At 37.9% G+C, this 22299-nt stretch overlaps 1 protein-coding gene across 1 annotated transcript in view; it reads right to left on the reverse strand.

Moving 5' to 3' along the window:
* Positions 1 to 22299, reverse strand: part of LOC103071055 (serine/threonine-protein kinase SIK3-like) — a 189839-nt gene that overhangs the window by 41298 nt on the left and 126242 nt on the right. Inside the window, exons 3-4 of the mRNA XM_007446914.1 lie at positions 7405 to 7521; positions 3904 to 3967 (exon numbers count right to left, since the gene is read on the reverse strand). Coding sequence (XP_007446976.1) covers positions 3904 to 3967; positions 7405 to 7521 — 181 coding nt within the window. The remainder of the gene's footprint in view (positions 1 to 3903; positions 3968 to 7404; positions 7522 to 22299) is intronic.

The following is a 22299-nucleotide window of genomic DNA, read 5'->3' on the forward strand; positions in this document are numbered from 1 at the left end:
TCTGCTATCTAAACCTACAGAACTCCCTTTAAGTGATGCATCATTTTTCTCTTGATGCTTTCAATATTTTGTCTTTGACATTCACTATTCTTACTATGATGTATCTGTTTGTGGATCTCTTTGTGTTTAATCCTGATTGGATTTTATTGAGCTTCCTGGATATGTAAGTTATTGTTTTTCAATAAATTTGTGAAGTTTACAGTCATTATTTCCTTGCATATTTTTTCTGCTCCTTTCTCTCTTCTTCTGGTGCGCCCATTATAAATATGTTGGAGTATTTGATTGTACCCCACATTTCTCTGAGGCTCTATTCACTGTTCTTAATTGGTTTTTCTCTCTGTTCTTCAACTTGCATAAAATGCCTATCTACAAATTCACTTCTTGTTCTGCAGTTCCAATCAGTTAAGCTTCTCTGATGATTTTTTTAATTTTAGTTATTTTACTTTTCAATTCCATAATTTCTTTTGATTCCTTTTTAAAAAAATTTCCATCTCTTTATTGATATTCTCTACTTGATGTGACCCTATAATCATATTTTCTTTTACGACTTCAGTTGTGAGTTCCTTTATGTCTGTGAACATGTCCATAATGGCTACTTTAAAGTCTTTTTTTGATAAATGTGGCCTCTCTGACAGACAGTTTCTGTGGCCTGCTTTTTTTTGTGGCGTGGGTCATACTTTCCTGTTTCTTTATATGTTTCATAGTTTGCTGTTGTTGGAAACCAGACATTTTAGATAACATGTCGTACCACGTCTAGGTACTGGTACACCTCTACCCTTCTGGAGCATGTTCTTGTTATTTGCTTGTTTATTTGTTTAGTGACTGGCTGGATTGATTTAGTGAAGTTTGTTCCCCCATACACAGTGATCAGCTTCTAATGTTGTTCCTCAGGGGAGGCACAGCCTTGGTATATCCACCATTACCCTCAGATCACTGGATCACCATGGTTTGGGCAGGGCTCTCTTCCTGTCTTTTCTTAACCAAGCCCAGCTGTTAAAATCCAAAAACTGGCTGGTTGCTCTATCTTTTTTTTTTTTTTAATATTTATTATTTGGCTGCATCAGGTCTTAGTTGAGGCACGGGGCTTCTCTCTAGTTGTGGCCGCGGGCTCTAGAGTGCGCAGGCTTAGCTGCCCCACGGCATGTGGGAGCTTAGTTCCCCAACCAGGGATCAAACCTGCATCCCCTGCAATGGAAGGTGGCTTCTTAACCACTGGACCACCAGGGAAGTCCCTGGTTGTTGTATTATTTTCAACAATGCCCTGGAGCATAAACTGGTCTATAAACAATCCAATCAAATTCTGGTTCCTTTGAAGGAACAGTTTCTGAGATCAGAGTTTGATTTTTCTTCTGACCTTAGGAAGGCTCTTGTGGTGTTTTACTCCCTGGTACTTACCTGCAAACTAGCTGACCTATACTTTAGCCTGCTCGAATCTCCTCTGAAATGCCTGTAGCCACAACCTCCACAGTTCTTGTGCGCCTTCAGGCTTGAACTTCTTCATTCTCCATTGCAAAAGAAGCCAGTTCCCTTGGCAAGAAATTAGGAGCTATATGTGTTATGGTCTGTTTCTCCCTCTGGGCAAATCTCTGAGCCAGGACTCTGAAGCTAGGCGTGGGGACAATGGAAAAGTTTTCCTTGAGTAACACTCCCTCTCTAGGAGCTGAGCTCAGTGCAGAGAAAGGGGACACAATCTCAATTCTCCCAGCTTGACTCTCTTGGGATGACCCACCAACTTATAACCTGAGGCAAGAGTGATCTGGGTCCCAGTATTCTCAGCATGCCACACCCAAACTCCACAAGTCAGGGCTGGGTGGAAGAAGGAGTCCCCACTGTTCAACTGCTCTCACCCAGGACTTAGCAACAGCAATAGGCAGCTGGGGCAGGATAAGAAATGCTGATGTCCAGGTCCTCCGGGAAGAAAGCCATTAGTCTAGGTGAAAGGAGGGGACCAGAGGGCAGGCCTGTGTTCTTGGCTACAGTAATCTTGAGTGTAATCTCCACCTTGCTGAGCTGGCTAGGGGGGAGGAAGGAAGCAGTACTGGCTTAAAAACTACAGACACTCTTATTTCTTACTAAATTTTCATAGATATTCTTGAATAAATGTTTCTTCAGTTGCTGTTCACCCTTAGAACCATTTCCAGAGACTTTAAATGGCTGGATTTTAGGGTTTTTTTAAATCACTTTCACCAGTTTCACTGGGGAGCAGGACAGCAGAGCTCCTCATGCTATCCTGCCAGAAGGTGATCACCCATTTGTCATTTAACATGGAGGTGAAGGAAGCAAAGTGCTGGGGCTGTATATGTACTATCTCATTTTATCTTCACAACTATAAGGCAGATATGACAGATCTGACTTTTATAGACCATGAAACTGAGTCCCAAAATCCCAGTAAAAAAGCAAATAGTGGCAACAATCTGATTCAAAACCAGGTATAACTGCCTCCAAAGCTCATGTTCTTGATTAAGCCCGTCCCTTCATCTCTGATACAGATACTTTTAAAAGTAAGACCTCATGAGACATTAGGAGCTATATGTGTTATGGTCTGTTTCTCCCTCTGGGCAAATCTCTGAGCCAGGACTCTGATTTCTATAGGTGATATATCAATTTCTTCCTCCTCCAGATCTTTTATAATAATACCATGAGAAGTACCACTCTGTTTCCTCATGACTTGAGCTACATTCCTACAAAGAATCTATCTTTTACCTTTTCTGTACTTTTGAAATCTGTTTTCCTAAAGAGCCACGTAGGTATGATGTGCACTGTGTTTGGTTCTTCGATTATTATGAACATTAAGATGACAAGGTCTCTTTGCTCCCAAGATTACCATTATGCTAAGCACAGATACAAAGCCAAGCAAAAATGTCATTAAGAAGTGACACCTCCTTTAAAAAAGACTCGCACTTATTTTGAAGATTCTTAGATACAAAATTGTCAGATTTATGGGGAAAGTTTAACATACCAAAATATTCATAGTCACAACTCACAGTCACTAATAAGAAGATTCCACTTTAAAAGTCATATCATGCTTTTTAATATATTTTAAATAACTAAGTGCCAATATTTTGAAAACTAAAAAAATTCTTACCATCCAGATTTAAACTAAAACAAAATCTAAAAAAATAAACTAAATAAACCTAAAATATATAAGAAGAAACCTTTCTCTATATTCACATGCCAAAAAAGAAATAAAATTTAAAAATAAAAAGACATGTCAATCTAGATTTGAAAGTTTAGTCATTATCTCTATTTGGCTACATTTATCATTGTTACCAAAAACAAAACAAAAAAAAATTGGGGGGCCAGTTTTTACCACCTCAAAAAGTCGTATTTCCTGGTAACAAATTCTGCTGCTTAATTCTGATGTTGTGCTAACCTAAGCGTTAGAGGAAAAAAAGAATAGCTACTGAAGACAAAACGTCCTAAATTACAAGAATCATTAAGGGAACTGTGAACACATGGTAAGGAATAGAGTTACATGTTATATTTAAATAAATGTTAAAGAATGCATTAGGGTGAGACTGTTTGCTCCGAGTGGCTATTTCACACACAACAGAGGCCCACCACACTTGTAAGCGTTCTGTCACACTTGGTCACCCCAATTAGAATCTGGCAATAGGAAAGACCCTCAAAAGTTCAGAGAAGTGTTTGTTTTTGAAGATCTTTAATCTCAACCATCAACACCTTACTGAAATAAACAAAACACCTTTGCTAAGGAAACAAAGATGGTGAAGACTTAAAGAGATGAATCAAAAATAATTAAAATTACTTTGTTGATAGAAAATGACAGCACTGAAGGACAGCATCAAGTGACAGCTGCTCAAGTGACAAAAGCATCGAACAGCTATTTTAAGTTTGCCATGGTGTGCTCAATAGCTGTTTAAAGAATGCAATAAATGTACTTACCAAATATTTCCCCTCCACTAGCATATTCTGTCACCAGATAAATCATCCGTTCTGTCTCCATAACCTGGTGCAAAGGCAGGAAAGTGACAGTGATACAAATGACAGGCTGATAACATAGGAAGAGAAACTAATGAATCTTCTTTTGTCATTTGAAGTATTAATAACCATTACTGCCTAAAGGAGACTTAAAACATTAGGGGATTGGGAGGGTGACAGACATAAACGTTATTAAGAAGAAAGGGGGAAAACAGGTATTCCTCCAAGTTCTTAAAAGTAGGAAATATTTACTACTTGAGAGAGTCCTTTTGTTATCCCAGGAGGCCTCTGCAATCTTTTAAGCTCCCCAAAACTGAGAAGCAAAGAAGCTGCCAAGAACCAAAAAGTTCACATTCGACAGTGATCACTTGAAGCTCAAAAATGTCCCCCGCAAAACCCAACCAAAACAAAACTAAGGGAGAATAACAGGAATCACTTAAGAACTGCACAAATATCACATATGGCTGTGCTTTTTTAAAATGGAAATGACAACTTTCCTGTCCACCATCCTTTTATTCAAAACTAGGAACAATAATATAAATATTCAACACTTCAATAATATAAACGACTTTCTTGTATTTTTATCTTAGTCTCTATTTTGCCACTGTTTACAAAATTAGTTGTAGTGTGTTGTCAGTTCCTTCTTCCTTTTAACCTTTTTCATTAAGTATTTATTAAAGTAATATATGAGTATATATGTTTATTATAAACATTTTAAATACCCAGTATATAAACAAAATACCAAAGGTTTTCCTCTTTCCAACCCCCTCCATTTTATTCCTCAGTGGAAACACTGTTTATAGCTTATTCTATAACATTTTAGAGCAGTGCTGTCCAATAGAAACAGTGTGAGTCTCATATATAATTTTAACTTTTCTAGTAGCCACATTAAAAAAGTAAAAAGAAAAAGGTGAAGTAAATTCTAATAATATATTTTATTATCATTAATATTATTTCAAAAATTTTTAATTGTAAACAGCTCCAATTTTTATATTTACATTAATATTAAGTGAAAGTAAAACTCCAGTTCCTCATTCACTCTAGCCATATGTTAATACACAATAACTACATGTGGCTAGTGGCTATCATAGTAGGCAATACAGTATTACACTTTCACTATGCTTCAAGGTTAATTATTTTATCAAATCATTCCCTAGTCACTTTATTTTTGACATTTCTATATGTTAATACCATAACAGTATCATACATTACCTTATAATGACAGATCTATTTCTTCTTTTCAATAGTTTCATAGTACTCCATTGTACGTATGCACATTCTTTTAATTTTTCATTCTAATAACTGTGTCTTTTTTTTCACTTTAATTTAAAAACTCTCTATAGACTGGTGATACTAGCCCACTGTTACATGTATTGCTTCCAAGTTCTTTATATGTTGACTTATATAACAAAAAGTAAGTACCCTAAATATATGCAGTTGTTTAGGAAAAAAAAGAAAAGAAAAAAAAATGTCATAATGTATATCTCCTTTGTACCAGGCCTTTTACTGACTGTAAATTTTATTGAAGTACAGCTGATTTACAGCGTTGTTTTTAATTTCAGATTTTTTTAAAAAGAACTTTTCAGGAGTTCAAAAACTCTCCTATATAGTTATCTATATTTGGCTCACGCTATAAACCCGAAGAGACTAAAGCTTTAACAAATGACCTGAAAACTGCCTTGACAATTCAACAGCCATTCTTCACCTTGGCAGTTCAGAATCTCCCATTAACAATATTAGCTGCCAGAGAGCAAAATTAAAGCTTAAGAAAGGGCAATGTTCAAAGCCAGGGCTGAAAGTATATAAACCTTATAGGCTAATGAAATCTTGGGTAAGAAAGGTAAATTTGCAGATTTCAGTTATAAGGTTAGTACCTATAAGTTAACCTCTTGAGAAAGATCAGCCTAATAAGCTCTACAACTATTTAAAGATGATTTACTTTAAAAAGTGAGGTCAAGGGCTTCCCTGGTGGTGCAGGGGTTGAGAGTCTGCCTGCCGATGCAGGGGACACGGGTTCGTGCCCCGGTCCGGGAAGATCCCACATGCCGCGGAGCAGCTGGGCCCATGAGCCATGGCCGCTGAGCCTGCGCATCCGGAGCCTGTGCTCCACGACGGGAAAGGCCACAGCGGTGAGAGGCCCGCGTACCGCAAGTAAAAAAAAAAAAAAGTGAGGTCAAGAAATTTACTCAATCTGTCAGGATAGGAAGGAAGCAGAGGTTAGACACCTCTGAGTTTGCAGATACAGGTCTTCAGGCAACCCCAGGAACCTTTCATGGGTTTCCTTGTGGAGTACAGTGGAGGTGTGGTTCAACATAATTTACTGTGATGGATTTCAACAAGCCTGCTCCTGCAGATCTAATTCATTTCATTATGTGAGCAGCTGATGCCAGAGACGAGCCCTAACACTGTAGCCTTAACCGTATACACTAATATCAAGACATGCTTTCTTTCCCATGAAAGCTACAGGCTATGAAAGCTTCCCCTTTGGACCTTGGTCAATGTACTCTTCACACTCTTACACATGATCCCGGATCTGGGCCAGTAACCACTTACTGCAGACTAACAGCAGCAAATGAATTGAGGGGGTGGCCACATCCTGCAGAACCAGGTGATGGCTGATCTGGTAGAAAGCAGTGAGCAGCACTGGCCCTATGTACTGGCAGAGCTCATGGCTGCCAACGCGCTGCAATTTGAGAAGCACCTCAAAGCTCTACCTCTCCCAAAATACCTCCTCTACCAGCATGCTAAGGCAAGGTCCTCCTCTCCTATCTGGCTTAAAATTCCAGCCATTAGATTCACTGCTTTTGCAGTAAGGCTAGGAAATGACTTTTGATGAAGGCATGAAATATGCATGCTTCTTGGAAGATAAGAAAACTAGAACAGAAATCTCTTCCATTACACAGAATCAATCTCTTGGTTATCAAAGTAATCAAATGCTATCTTAGAAAACTAAGTTTAGTACCCTGTTAGAATAGAAAGGAGGTAGGCTCTGACTCATACAAGAAGCCATACTTAAAATATCCTTTGCCATCATAATTCATAACATGATCACAGAAATTAGTATTTAAATAATATTGTAAAAATTAATATTACTTTCACCCCTCAAAATTCTGTTCCTTTTGGGTTTCCCATTCTGCTTTAAGATTCTGAACTAAATAAGTAAGTTCTCATCATATTGTAAATAATCTTTTTGTGTAACTCTAGGAATGGCATCCAAGTTTTAAAGAACAAATTATAAAGGCCTACTTAGGTAAGTTAGACCTTACCAGTAAATATCCAAGGGAAACAGAAGTACTGAGTTGGGGGATAATAGGGTAGGATAAATAGTAGGATGAATATATGAACATAGAATCAAGAAAAAGTTGCAGATGTTCACCCACCCACCTTCCCTTCAAAAGTAACCACAGACACAAGTGACCATTCTGTGTTCTTTGTTGCCATATGCTACACTACTAGTGATCCTACCTGGTACAGCCTGATAATATGGGGGTGGCAAAGCATCTTCATAATTTGAACTTCTCGGAAAATCTTCTTCAAGTTTTCTTCATCCAGCTGGGTCTTATCTATGATCTTGATAGCAACCTGACAACAGAGAAAGAAAATTTACTCTGATACATTGTTTATTATTTTTTAATAATTTATTTATTTAATTTATTTATTTTTGGCTGTGTTGCATCTTCCTTGCTGCACACGGGCTTTATCTAGTTGTGGCGAGTGGGGCCTACTCTTCGCTGCGGTGGCTTCTCTTGTTGCAGAGCATGGACTCTAGGCACACGGGCTTAGTAGTTGTGGCGCACAGGCTTAGCTGCTCTGCGGCATGTGGGATCTTCCTGGACCAGGGCTCGAACCCGTGTTCCCTGCATTGGCAGGTGGATTCTTAACCACTGAGCCACCAGGGAAGCCCTCTGATGCATTATTAAAAGGAGTTTACTAAGGAAAATTAAATCCACTTTAAAACATATTCCACAAAATACAAACTGCCAGTATTTTGTTTACAGAATGCCAATGAAGAAAATAAATTTACTCTTTTTAGAAAGACAGAAAATGGACTTCCCTGGTGGCGCAGTGGTTAAGAATCTGCCTGCCAATGCAGGGGACACAGGTTCGAGCCCTGGTCCGGGAAGATCCCACATGCCACGGAGCAACTAAGCCCATGCGCCACAACTACTGAGCCTGCGCTCTAGAGCCCGCGAGCCACAACTACTGAGCCCACATGCCACAACTACTGAAGCCCGCACGCCTAGAGCCCATGCTCTGCAACAAGAGAAGTCACTGCAATGAGAAGCCTACGCACCACAACGAAGAGTAGCCCCCGCTCACCGCAACTAGAGAAAGCCTGCACACAGCAACAAAGACCCAATGAAGAAAGAACGGAAGGAAGGGAGGGAGGGAGGGAGGTAGGGAGGGAGGGAGGAAGACAGGAAATGGATTCCTAGCAAGTTGGTCTCAAAGGAACAGGCTCCTAAAGCTAATGGGTCTTCTGCCATTTCTTAAATTGCTGCTACAGTAAAACCCCAGGACAAAACACTTCACTACTCTGCAGAAGTGGTTACATTTTAGGCAAATCATGCTGGGTGCAGAGAATGGTATGTAGGGCCTCTTATTAAGACAAGAAGCTTGTATCATAAGTAAGTGATGACTTAGTAAGGGCTGACCAGAAATTCCACAGGTGCATCCCACACCTCACCAGGTGCTTCCGTAACTCAATAACAGTAGTAGTAGTGGTGATGGTGGTGGTGGTACCAGCAGCAGTTACTATATACTGAACACTAACTGTATGCCAGGCATAATCCTTAGTGCTTTGCAAGTACTGACTCATTTAAACCTTACAACACTCCATATTATTATCAACCTTATTTTACAAATATGGTAACTGAGACACAAAGAGATCAAGTAATTACCCAAGATTAAGTAATTTATAGCTAGTATGTGGTAGAGCCAAGATTGAAGCCCAGGTATCTCAGCTTTGGAGTCAAATTCTTAACGATAACCCTACAAAAATCTGGAGATCTTTCTGTGCTGTATATACACTGCTTCAGCATAAAACAGCTTTCTACTTTGCTCATAATTCTTAAGATACTCAGCAGCACACATATTTAAAAACAGAATGAACGATGAAAGACTTTTTAAATTTACTAAATCTAAACTTCTTCATTATTCTCAGTGAAATACTCAAAATAGTGGGGTGCCCCCGAATATCTCTATATCTCAGTTTCAATTACTCAATCAGTATGTAATCAATGAATACTAGTTGGACTAAGGACCAGGACTAGGCAAATTCTAGCCCCTTTCAGTTCTTAAAATTCTATGATTCTATACACTGGGGGAAGAAAATAAAATTTATACCAATTGAGAAAAAAAGGAAAAAGAAAAAACAGGGAAGCAAAAATGTCAATACTAAAAAGTTTAGCCCAAGGATATAAAGACAGTATGGAACTGTACGTGGTAGATGATTCAAATGTATGAATGACCAACATAACAATAACTTTGTTTGGAGCTGTTTCAGATGTAGAATGAGGGCTAATGGGAGAAAGGCACAGGCAGACAAATTTCAGCTCAATTCAGAGTTAAGCCCTGCCTAATGATGGAATGTGATAAAATGATGTGGGTGCAGCTTGAGCTTCAGAGATTAACCAGACACAGCCTTCACTTCAGTGAGCTCACAATCTAGTAGAGGAAAGACATATGTGAAACAACCAACTATACAACATTGGAAATACAATCAATAAAGCTATGTACACAGTATAAGTAGAAAAGAGGATGAAGTATGACCTTCACTTGGGGGGAGAATAAGTAGACATAGGGAAAGACTTCACAAAGAAGAGAGAACTTGAGAAGAGACAGAATTGAGACGGGCAGAAAAGAAGGAAGAGAATTTTATAAGGAACAACAGCAGAATCATTAACAAGTCCTACCAGCTGCTTGACCTCCTAATAAGTCTTGAACCATACGACCCGCGACCACGAGCATTTCTACTCCTCATCACTGTGTCAGATCACACACAGTGTGCTGTCTAATATAGTAGGCACCAGCCACATGTGATTACTGAGCACTTGAAATGTGCATGTAAAATATACACCAGATTTCAAAGACTTAATATTAAAAAGGGAATATAAACTATCTTACTTATAATTTGTACATTGATTACATGTAGAAATAACATTCTGGATATACTAGGTAAATGAAATATATTATTAAAACTAATTTCAATGAAAATGCAATCCTATGGAATGGGAAAAATATTTACAAATCACATATCTGATAAGGGATTACTATCCAAAATATAGAAGGAATTCATACAACTCAGTTTAAAAAAAAAACAACCCAATTCAAAAATGGGCAAAGGACCTAAACAGACATTTTTCCAAGGAGGATATACAAATGGCCAACAGGTACATGAAATGGTACTCAACATCACTAATCACCAGGGAAATGCAAATCAAAACCACAATGAGATACCACCTCCTGCCTGTTAGGATGTCTACTATCAAAAACACAAAAGAGGGCTTCCCTTGGTGGCGCGGTGGTTGAGAGTCCTCCTGCCGATGCAGGGGACACGGATTTGTGCCCCGGTCCAGGAAGATCCCGCATGCCGTGGAGCGGCTAGGCCCGTGGGCCATGGCCGCTGAGCCTGTGCTTGCTCCACAACAGTGAGAGGTACGCGCACAGCACAAAAAAAACCAAAACAAACAAACAAAAAAAACCCACAAAAGATAAATGCTGGCAAGGAAATGGAGAAAGGGGAACCCTTTTACACTGGTGGTGGGAATGTAAACTGGTACAGCCACTCTGAAAACAGTATGGAGGTTCCTCAAGAAATTAAAAAATAAAACTACCATATGATCCAGCAATCTCATTTCTGGGTGGGAAACGAAAGGAAACAAAATCATTATCTCAAAGAGATTATCTGTACTCTGATGTTCATTCAATAGTCAAGGTACGGAAATAATCTAAGTGTCCATCACAGATGAATGGATAAAAAAATGTGGTGTATGTATACTACTGAATATTATTGAGCCTTAAAAAAAAAGGAAATCCTGTCATTTGCAACCAGTGGATGAACTTGGAGGACATTATCCTAAGTGAAATAAGTCAAAGACAAATATCACATTACCGCATGGTATTACCTACATGTAAAATCTAAAAAAGAAAGAACAAACGAAAGAACGAACGAACAAAAGAAAGAGCCAAAGTCATAGAAACAGAAAGTAGAAAAGTGGTTGCCAGGGGCTGAGAGGTGGGGAAAATAGGGAGAGGTTGGTAAATGGGTACAAACTTTCAGTTATAAAATGAATAAGGTCTGAGGATCTAATGTAAAAACTGGTGACTACAGTTGATAACACTGTGCTGTATCATTGAACTCTGTTGAGAGTAGAACTTAAATATTCTCACCATACAGAAAAAAAAGATAAATATGTCAGGTGATAGATATGTTAATTAACTCAAGGGGTAAATCCTTTCACAGTGCATACATATCAAAACATCACATTGAACAACTTAAGTATCTTACAATTCTATTTGTTAATTACACTTCAGTAAAGCGGGGTGGGGGGGAACCTAACTAATTTCACCTGTTTTTACCTTTTGAAATATGACTACTCAAAAAGTAAAAATTATATATGTGGCCCTCATTTTATTGGACAGCACTGGTCTAGGTGATACCAATAAGCTACCAGTTAAAGCAGGTATTCCACGAAAACGACTTCTGAAATACTTGACCCAATACTGAGAATTGCCAGCCACCCATCTCAAAGAAACTTGGCAGGCTACAAGGCACTCAATGCTCAACACTGCCTCGGGGAGAATCTTAAGTAAGGTCTCAAAAGTTGCATTCCAAGAACTCAATTTAATTCCATTAAAAATTGTTTACTGAGCCACTGACTGGCTTAAGGCTGTGCCCTTGAGCAGCTCACTAGCAGCTACTCTCAACAGGGATTCTGTGAGACAATTAAGTTTTACACTCAGTTTTACAGCAGTTCTCAAACTTTTTGGTCTTGGGATTCCTTCTCTTAAAAATTACTGGGAACCTTCAAAGAAGTTTTGTTTATATGGGTAATATCTATCAATATTTACTTAGAAATTAGATTAAAATTACATCAGAAATTAAAACAGAAAATTTTAAAGCAGAAGAATATACATGTACACATTTCATCAGCCATCAGAGTAATCATATCATCAAACATCAGGTGGTAATTTTGAAATCTCCACTGTATAATTATGAGAGAATGAGAGTGAAAAATGAAAATAATGTTTGAATATTTATAAAAACAGTTTTGACCTAGGGACTCAATGGAAAGAGTTTTGGAGACTCTGGGGTCCCTGGATCAAACATTGAGAACAACAAGGCATCACTGTATGCAATGAATTAACTTCTTGCCTAGGTATCTAGAATGGTACTGAAACAGGAGGGAAGGGGGCAGAACACAACCTTTAAAAGAATGACATAGCCATAGGACATGACAAAAACTGGTTAGAACCAACTAAGTCCAAGATGGCGGAAGATGTGACTTCCACTGGACCTTAAGCCTCATTATATGCTCATTGTAACACATTAGCATATGCTAAATGACACACCCACCAGAGCCACGACAGCTCTGAGGCTAACCATAAAAGGTCAAAAAGTGAGCAGTGGCCCAATTCCTGGAAATCCCCACCCCTTCCCCAAAATAATTGGAATGATTCTCCCACTCATTAGTCTATGAAATTACCCAGCCCATAAAAACTAATCATGTCATATTTCGGGGCCTCTCACCTTCTGAGATGGCCCACATTCTGTCTGTGGAGTGTGTTTCACTCTAAATAAATCCACTTCTTAGCAATCACTTTGTCTCTCACTGAACTCTTTCTGTGACGAGACATCAAGAACCTGAGCTTCATTAAGTCCTGAGACCAGGTGTGTGCTCTCAATTAAAAGACCATGGGTTCAAGTCCCAATCTGAGTTGCATGGTTTCAGTACCACCTTTGGGAAAACTGAGAAAATCTTCACTCAAATTTTTTTTCCTGTAGGACTTAATTCCTTCTATAAGAATTAACTCATTCTCAGTTGAGATGGCTTCTAGAAAAGGAATTTAAATGTCTTTGCAATCAGCCTTGATGAAAAGCTTTTTCCTTTTAAACTTACTAGAAAATAGAATTGTCATCAGGAAACAGGTTTAAAGCAACCCCAAACCACCACAAACTACACAAGCTAGACTATAAGGCTAAACCAGCCAAGCACTAAATGGCCATGATTAAAGGTGTACCATATGTACCACAGTCAGGACGTAGGCTGGTCATGCTCTTGGGAAGATCCTGACCTTTGCGCTGGAACCAATCAAGGAGTTGGTATTTTAGTTTGTAATAAATATTCAGATCAAGTACTAAGGGGCAAAGACATACATTTGGAAAGAACCCATTACTCTATTTTACATACCATCATAACTGTTTCTGGGAAAATATGCAGCTGTCGAGCCTAAGGAATGACCAAGATGTTAGGATTCTAGCCAACTTCAGACAGGAGGATTCAACATGACCACCAACGATAACGGTCAATCAGCTCTCAATGAATCCCAAAGGAAATACAGTTGACCCTGAACAACGTGGGTTTGAACCGCTAGGGCCCCACTTATACACAGATTTTTCTTGATAGTAAACACTACAGTACTACACAGTCCATGGCTGGTTGACTCCACAGATGTGGAGGAATCAGGGATGTGGAGGGCCAACTGTAAGTTTTATGTGGATTAATCCTCGTGTTGTTCAAGAGTCAACTATAGTTTTAAATAAAAGAAAAAGAAAAAAAAAGATTCAACTATTGTTTAAAATATCTAGCAGGTCTTAAGGTGATTTTTATTTTTCTATACTTCTCTGTTTGGGCTGTACTGAACAGGGAAAATAAAATAGTTCATGCATGCACAATGTCTGGGGGATAGAGAACTGAGAGCTTACCTGCAGTGAAAAATATACCATGAAACATGCATTATTCTTGGAAATATTTCTAAGGTGGAACACGGTATATCACGCATAATTAATAAATGAAAATTTTCTGGTGACAACTTGGAATTCAAGGCATAGAAGCGACATTTTTAAGGCAAAAAAGAAAATAACTTCTCAGTTCCAGTAATTCCCATCTGGTTGACATTTACCGTCTCAGAAAACAGAAGTCCTAGGAATGTCTCTAACACAATGGGCAACTCCCTCAGCCTAACTGACATTATTGTTGTTGTTATCTTAACATTTACATGGTGCCAACAATACTTTGTATGCTTTACAGAACATTAAATCAACTCCTGGCCTGTAGGTTTACCACTTAAATGAACTGAACAAAAAGATATTTAAAAAGGGATGGGGGAGAGATAGGAGAAGAGGATGGAGTTGATAAAAAACATGAAGGTAAGGTTAGAATTACTTACAAAATATCAGTCCCCATTCCATTTTCAGGTATTTATTTTGGATTGACCAAATCTCAGAAGTCTAAGAGGGGGATTTAGATTGAGACTGAATTCTAAGGGAGCTATTTAAAAGGATGCCCTGAAGCCTTTTTTAAAGGAAGAATTTAAAGGAAGGGCAGGAGAGAGGGAGAGGCCCAAAGAAGACTGGAGGGCAAACAGGAGCTTTGAGAAGAGAGGAGGGATTGGGCAGAAAAGCATAGAGAAATGGGGAGGAAAAGAGTAAGAGCTAAATGGTTTAACAAGGAAGTCCTAATAGTTTAAAGTGGCTACCAAAGCAAATGGTATAATGAAACAATACTAATTGTTACAGAAATGTTTTGAAATAAAAGAAAAAGAGAGAACAGCAGTTAGTCCAAGGAGAAATTTAAAGTTATGGTAGGAAATTAAGCTATGAAAGATGAAATTTTCGTGCCAGAGAAGAAAGACTGGACACGTGAGTAAAGAACTTGGCAATGGCCTGGACTGTGAGGTCAGAAGGAAGCAGAAAGCTGAATGGATTTCAAGATGAATTTTCTTAATGAAGTACATGCTACTCCTTCCTCGAGTGCCAGCTCATAGGTAAAAATAACACAGACTCACAGAAGGATTGTGCTCTTCCCAAGAACAGCATTTGTCAAGGAGTCTGTGTACTGTTAGGCACATTTAGACGCAGCACCTAGAACACTCAAAGCTTTTTAAGTCACCAGCTGGAAAGAGAGCTAATCTCCCCAGTGGAGATTTATTACACGGAGTATCTTGCTCACCTTACAATGAATGGTAGTGTTGTTCCCAGGGAACCAAGTCAGCAACAGTTCATATTTTAAGTTGTTTTAAATTATATTAATATGCCCCCAAAGCCTAATAACATAGCCTGCAGTAGCAGAAGGTTGACTGAACCAAGGGAACACAATAACAGTTGAAAAAACATTCTAAATTCCTCATCTCTTTGCATCTCCCAATTATTTGGTAATGAAGACTAAGGGAAAATAGGAAGCAATCTCCATTATCAGATAAGCATCTTACCCTCCCTACTTCTGAAACTCTTACCTCTCATGCATCCTTAGATGTCAGTACTGTGAGCTAATTGTCAAGATGTACATCTTCGTCAAGCCAGGCATTTCTAGTCTGAATGGTTATAACACTGGGCTGTCTGTCTTCCCTGCAGCAGCCCAGAGTTAGAGCCAGCTTCCCTGTGCCCATCAGGAACACTGCACCAAGTACCTTCTGAGGGGCTTTCCTAATCCCAGCTGCAAACCATAAGTGCTGGCAGGAAATGCCCCCCTGGGATTCCACCAAAATGGGAATATTTTTCTGTGGTGGCCTTTTGCATTTATTCCGACTTCAATGAGTTCCTTTTATTAAGTAGTCATCACATTTTCAAACCAAACAGATTTTATTTCCATAATGAATGTCTGTGTCTCATGTGCTGAACAGTGAAGTTTAAGTGACTTAAATCACTCACGTGGATAGTCTAGCTGGAACATTAATTAATTCTCAAATTTCTGATATTTATTTTAAAGGCAGGAGGAAGAATGTTGATAAACAACAGTGCCATAGAAAAAAATTTGAAAAACTGTTTCAGCAAAGTATAGCTCATTATTTTGTGGCTTACTGCTATTAGATTGGCCAAAAAGTTTGTTCAGTTAGTGAATACGTTGTTCAATACAGTTCTTGGTGAAAATGACTTTTATTTTTACTTAAAACTGAATGAACTTTTTGGCCAACCCAATACATATCACATGTATGTTAACATTATTGTACCCACATTAAATGTAAAAACACAACTACATGAAGTATGTACTTCATATCACAGTTAACATTTAATAAGACTGTTCTTCCTATCCCTTAGCAGGATTACATGCATCCTAAATTCTGACTTTCTATAATAGTCCTTAATTGACATTACAGTACAAGTCTAGAATTCTAAAAAGCTACTAGAAGTACCAGCAAGGATTTCACTTTTAAATAAGCTACCATAATTATGTATTAATTCACTAAAATATTAAGTATAGTTAATAACAGTGAGGGTTTTTTAAAACATCATTAAAAGCATCCACAATTTAAGCAAAAACCAACCTATTTATTACACTGTCTACTGGGCCCTCTTTTGATCTTATGACAATATTGTTTTTAAGCAAATGGATATGACTCCTAATTCACTGCCAAAGAGACCCAAAAGAATCTCCAGACATCAGAAATAGTTTCATTTAAGACAGACATATTTGCATAAATATCTTTTTAGAAAAGTAACAGACCATGAGAAACATCATCCAAAAAATCACAAGGAATGAGATTTATGAGATGAGAAATGAAGGGAGAATAGAGAGCGGGCGGGCGGGGGGCAGAAAATGTTAATTGATAATAACTTCACACTAAAAGTAATTATCCCTCCCTATTCTTTTTTTAATTTATTTATTTTATTTTTGGCTGCGTTGGGTCTTCGCTGTGCAGACTTTCTCTAGTTGCGGTGAGCGGGGGCTACTCTTCGTTGTGGTGCATGGGCTTCTCACTGCAGTGGCTTCTCTTGTTGTGGAGCACAGGTTCTAGGCGTGTGGCTTCAGTAGTTGTGGCACATGGGCTCAGTAACTGTGGCTCACGGGCTCTAGAGCGCAGGCTCAGTAGTTGCGGCACATGGGCTTAGTTGCTCCACGGCATGTGGGATCTTCCTGGGCCAGGGATCGAACCCGTGTCTCCTGCATTGGCAGGCAGATTCTTAACCACTATGCCACCAGGGAAGCCCTATCCCTCCCTATTTAAAGGTCTCTTTGAATTTTCCTGAGAACTCTGGGTCACAGATTTCTTTAGAGATCATACTTGCATTCTTTGAAACAAAGTCAAAGAAAATTCCAATAAATCAAATGTACTTTTCTGAGTAGAATATGGCACAGAATGAAGAGTTCTCGTAGGAAAGACATAAAAACTAACAAATACAGTAGCAGGATCTTTTTCCCTCTGAACAAAATCTCATAGAAGCTCTAATACGTAAGATGAGGAGTGGGAGAAGCACCTACTCTGGTTAACTCTGGGTAAGAGGTTCAGAGACAGACAAAACTTTTCAGAACCCTAGGGCTCTGGAGAACAATTCAGAAATCACTGGGACAGCAAAAAGAGAACTGGAGTGAGAGTTGAGATCTAGAAACATTTGTGACCTTGGGCATATCACCTTACCTCTATAGTCCTCAAGGTCCTTATCTACTAAATGAAAGGTGTGACTGTAAGTGACTTGCAGGCAGAGTTATCAAGACAAGGTCTCACCATGCCAATTCCTAAGTAGAACTCTGAGAGACTCTGGTGTTGCTTCTTTTACATTTTTATTTTATTTTTTTAAGTTCCAAGGTCATTCACATAAAATCAATCAGAATCACCAAACAGTTCTCAATCTTGAACAACTAAAATATTTAAGCCATCTAGTTTTATAGTGCTATATAATAAAGGATGATATGATAAGCAGAAAGATGTATTTACCACATTTGAGATAACCTCAGTGAGTAAGCTCTTAAGTATTCCCTTTCTTACTTAAACAGCAATTAAATACATTGAAGCATAACACCACTGCCTGCCTAGGAAAGCCTTGGCATTTTTGCTGCTAATATTTTCTCTATTGGTAAAATCAATATCTCCTACCACTAAGACTAAGAACACTGAAAATCAATAATATTATTAATTTCCATTCCACTTACAGAACAAACAATGGTAGTCTAAATTAAATGGAATGTGATACAGGCCACAATTAAATCAAACTAATTAAGCCATAAATTATAACCAAATTAGGAAGATGTCAATATAGAAACCAAAAGTCCAAGTCTAAGAATCTTATCCAAATTTGATAGTTTCCATCTACAAAAAGAATCTTAGAAATGAGAAAATTGAAGTGTCAAGTTTGTTTTATATTTTTTCTTTGTGTTTTAGACAAATTAATCCCAACATATTAAACATAATAAAAATAGCTTTAAATTTATTAAACACTTAATACAGGCCAAGGCAGTTACTTTTTACTTTTTATTATGAAAAAATTCAAATATATATAAAAGTAGACAGTAATACAATTAAATCATCAATCAGCTTCAACAATTTTTAACTCATGGTCAATCTTGTTTCATCTATGCCTCTATCAATTTCCTCCAAAATCCCAAGTGCCATATCATTTCATTTGTAAATATTTCAGTACGTACCTCTAAAAGGATCCACTCTCTTTTCTTAAAACATAACTATGGAACAGTTATCACACTTGAAAAAAATAACAATAATTATAGGCATTAACTCAATCTTCACAACAACCCTGTGACGTAGGTACTACTATCATTCCCATTTAAAACGGACACACAAACCAACCAAGTAATTTGCCCAGGTTATACGGTACTAAATAGCAGTGGCAGAATTTGAACCCAAGCATTAAGCTCTAGAACCTGAACCCTTAACTACACACTGTGTTTTGCTGCCTCTCAAAACTAGATTTTACGGTAAGGAGTTCTTAAATATAAACATAGTAAACTGACTAACAAAGGAATGAATGACAGAATCAGGAGTGAGCAAGATTTTGAAACCAGGAAAATACATCACAGTGCTTCACCTCTCCTCCAACTTCTTTCTTCATCCTCTGCTGGTATATGCTCACGAACACCTCCACCTTCCTTCATTTAACATAATGCCAATTATTACAAGGTTTGTTCTTTTCACTACAACCAGCTCCACCAGGTCAAGCTGATATTTGGGATGTACTCTCTGACTAGCTTTCATCAAAACAGACTCACTGGGTGCAGTCCTACTCAAAGTTAAATATTCTCTACAGAAGTCATAAGATGTAGCAGACAGACCCTAAAGGAACCAACCTCCAGTGACTGCACACACCATACATTCATTCATGATTTTGTGTAATCTCTTCTCTCCCCTCCATCAAGCTGAAAGTCCTGATGAAGCAAGTGGCCATGTTTGAGAAGCTCCTAAGAAAAGGAACTGTGGATGATCTCAAAGAACTGTAATGTAGGCCACCTCTCTAGAACCTGCGGGCAGCCTCCAGCCAACAGCCAGCAAAAAGTCAGTCATAAAGCCACAAAAAAATAAACTCTACCAGTAGTCTGAATGGTCTTTGGAGTGGGTTCTTCCCCATTGGGGCCTCCAGATAAGAATGCAACCCACCCAATACCTTGATTACAGCTTTATGAGACCCTGAGCAGAGGGTCTCCTGGCCCACAGAAACCATGAAATAAAAATGTGTGCTGCTCCTACCTCGACTGGGGAGTCGGCAGTGACTCCCATGAGGAAGCGATACTTAACTGAGCTCTGATAGATGAACAGGCATTAACTGGGGGGAAGAACAGTCAAAGGTCCCCAAATTGGGGTAGCATGGCAAACAAAGACTGAAAGAAAACGAGTGTGCTTAGAACAGAGTAGAGAAGGAAGACCAGACTGAGGAGGGCCTCATAGGTGCTAGGAAAGAAAGTGATTTGGAGGACTTTATCCTGAAAGCTATGATTAAAAAGTTTTAAGCAGTGGGTACCATAACACCTGAATGTCCCAGAGACATCTTTAATTCAACTGTACAAAATCCAGTTTCATTATCCCTATTTCTCATTTCCCAATTTCTATAAATGGCACTATCCTTCCTCTAGCTAGGAAATGACAAAGAGGCTACATTATTTTACATTCCTACCAGTAATGCAGGAGAAGGTTCTAATTTCTCCACATCCTCACCAATACTTGTTATTGTCCATCTTTTTTTATTTATAGCCACCCTGAAGGGTATGAAGTGATATTTCATTGTGGTTTTAGTTCTCATTTTCCTAATGACTAATAATGTTGAGCATCTTTTTATGTGTTTATTGGGCAGCTGTATACCTTCTCTGTTCATTTTTTAATTAGGCTGTCTTTTTATTATTGAGTTGTAAGAGTTCTTTATATATTCTCAATACAAATCCCTTATCAGATATGTGATTTGCAAATACTTTCTCTTCATTCTGTGATTTGTCTTTCACTTTTTTGATGGTATTGTGTACAGCACAAAAGTTTCTAATCTTGATGTGGTTCAATTTAATGTTTTTTCTTTTGTCCCTTCTACTTTTGGTGTCCTACCTAAGAAACCACTGCCCAACTCCAGATCACAAAGATCTACTACCATGTTTTCTTCTAAGAGTTTTACAGTTTTAGCTCTTACATTTATATCTATGATCCATTTTCAGCTACTTTTTGTGTATGGTGTAAAGCAGGGGTCCAACCTCACTCTTTTGCATGCAGATATCCAGTTGTCCCACCATCATTTGTTGAAAAAACTATTCTTTCTCCATTTAACTGTCTTGGCACTCCGTCAAAAGTCAAATGACCACATTTGGCTTTTATTTCTGGACTCCTGAACCTATTCCACTGATCTGTCCTTACATATACTGTTTTGTCTCCTAGTTCTTGATATTCTGGATGTTGATATTCATCTTACTCTCTTAAGGTTGGTGTTAATTACACAAAACAATGGGTTCTGTAAAGTCTCAAGCACCCAACACAGGACCTAGGACCCAGAACCCAGAGCAACTATTTATAATTATTTAGCAACTATTAATTATTAATAGCAACTATTAATGAACCAAACCAAAAAGATTTCTGCTTGTGATTTAGGGGGAACTTTTAAAATTATTTTTAATAAGGTCAATTGATAAAGCAAATATTAAAAATTGAGATGAAAATAACCTGTCAACTTAGCAAAATAACAACAGAGAAACAGAACTAAGAAAGAACTGGAGTAACAGTTACTAGGCAACCACAACAATTACTAAAGGGGATGACTACTCCACATTTTTATTCCAATTAATTCATTCATTAACGTAACTGTGTATGTTAGATCCTAACTACTTCTTTTAAAAAAAAAAAGAAAGGACTGAGGTGCTTACAAAGTCAAATACATAAAATAAGACAATTTTTAAAAAATCAATAAATTCTTTCCTCCTATTTTCTCAAAGCTATAGTGCCCTTGGGAAAGGGCCAAACACTTCTAGATCAGCAGATATGCAAAGGATTCATTAGCATTAAGTCCATTAGTCTACAGGCAACACACACGGGGAAACTTCTAATATATGAAACAAGGACAAACTGTGTTAGACTCTTCAAAGGATAGATATAGGAAGTTCTGGCCCTCACCTCCCCCAAATCTCTGCTTTTTAACCAAAAAAGGATAAAGAAAAGTGAGGGTTTCTTTGTTCTCTGGTTCCTCCAAAGTAGGTCAGGTCTGTGTGTAATTATTGGCTTTAGCATTCCTTCAGAAAAGGAAGAGATGTCAATGCATGGAGATTTTTAAAAACAGCAGACTCAGGCTAGGGGTAGAGGCAAAAGAGTGCCTCTGCTGCTTACCAAAAAAATAAACTAAGAACAGTCTTTTGTTTTTAAAAATAGTAAGTCAATTTTAAGGCAGGTAGGATAAGAGGCCTAATTTCTCATTCTAAGGCTACAACCCCTGAACTTGTTGAACTTGTGGATAAATCCTCCTTGTTTCACCTTCTTCCTAGTCATGCTCCCTACTTAGCAAGGTTGACGTGAAGAAACCGTGAAAAATAAATTCAAGATATATTTACTGGAGGATTTTCTATGTAAGAACACCTACCAAAAGATTAATTAAGAACTAGTATTTTGCATTACCAAATCTTTCCTTAGAAAAAGAATCACTCTGGGGTTCTTTTTAACAACGTGCTCATAGAAATTTTTATTGTGAAATACGTCACATACAAACCACAGTTCCTTATGTGCTTTTCTATTCTAGTCCCTATCTCAAGACAATCACTATCCTAAAATTTATATTATCATTCCTTTGCTTTTCTTTACAATTTTACCCTATATGTATCACCAAACAACATATTATTTAGATTTGCCTGTTTTTAAATTTTATATCAAGAGAATTAGACTGATCATTGTTAACTGCCTTTTTTGATCCTTATAATGTATTTATAATATTCCTCCATGAAGATGCATGCA

This window comes from Lipotes vexillifer, unplaced genomic scaffold, assembly GCF_000442215.2.
Source record: "Lipotes vexillifer unplaced genomic scaffold, Lipotes_vexillifer_v1.1 scaffold1634, whole genome shotgun sequence".
NCBI lineage: Eukaryota > Metazoa > Chordata > Mammalia > Artiodactyla > Lipotidae > Lipotes > Lipotes vexillifer.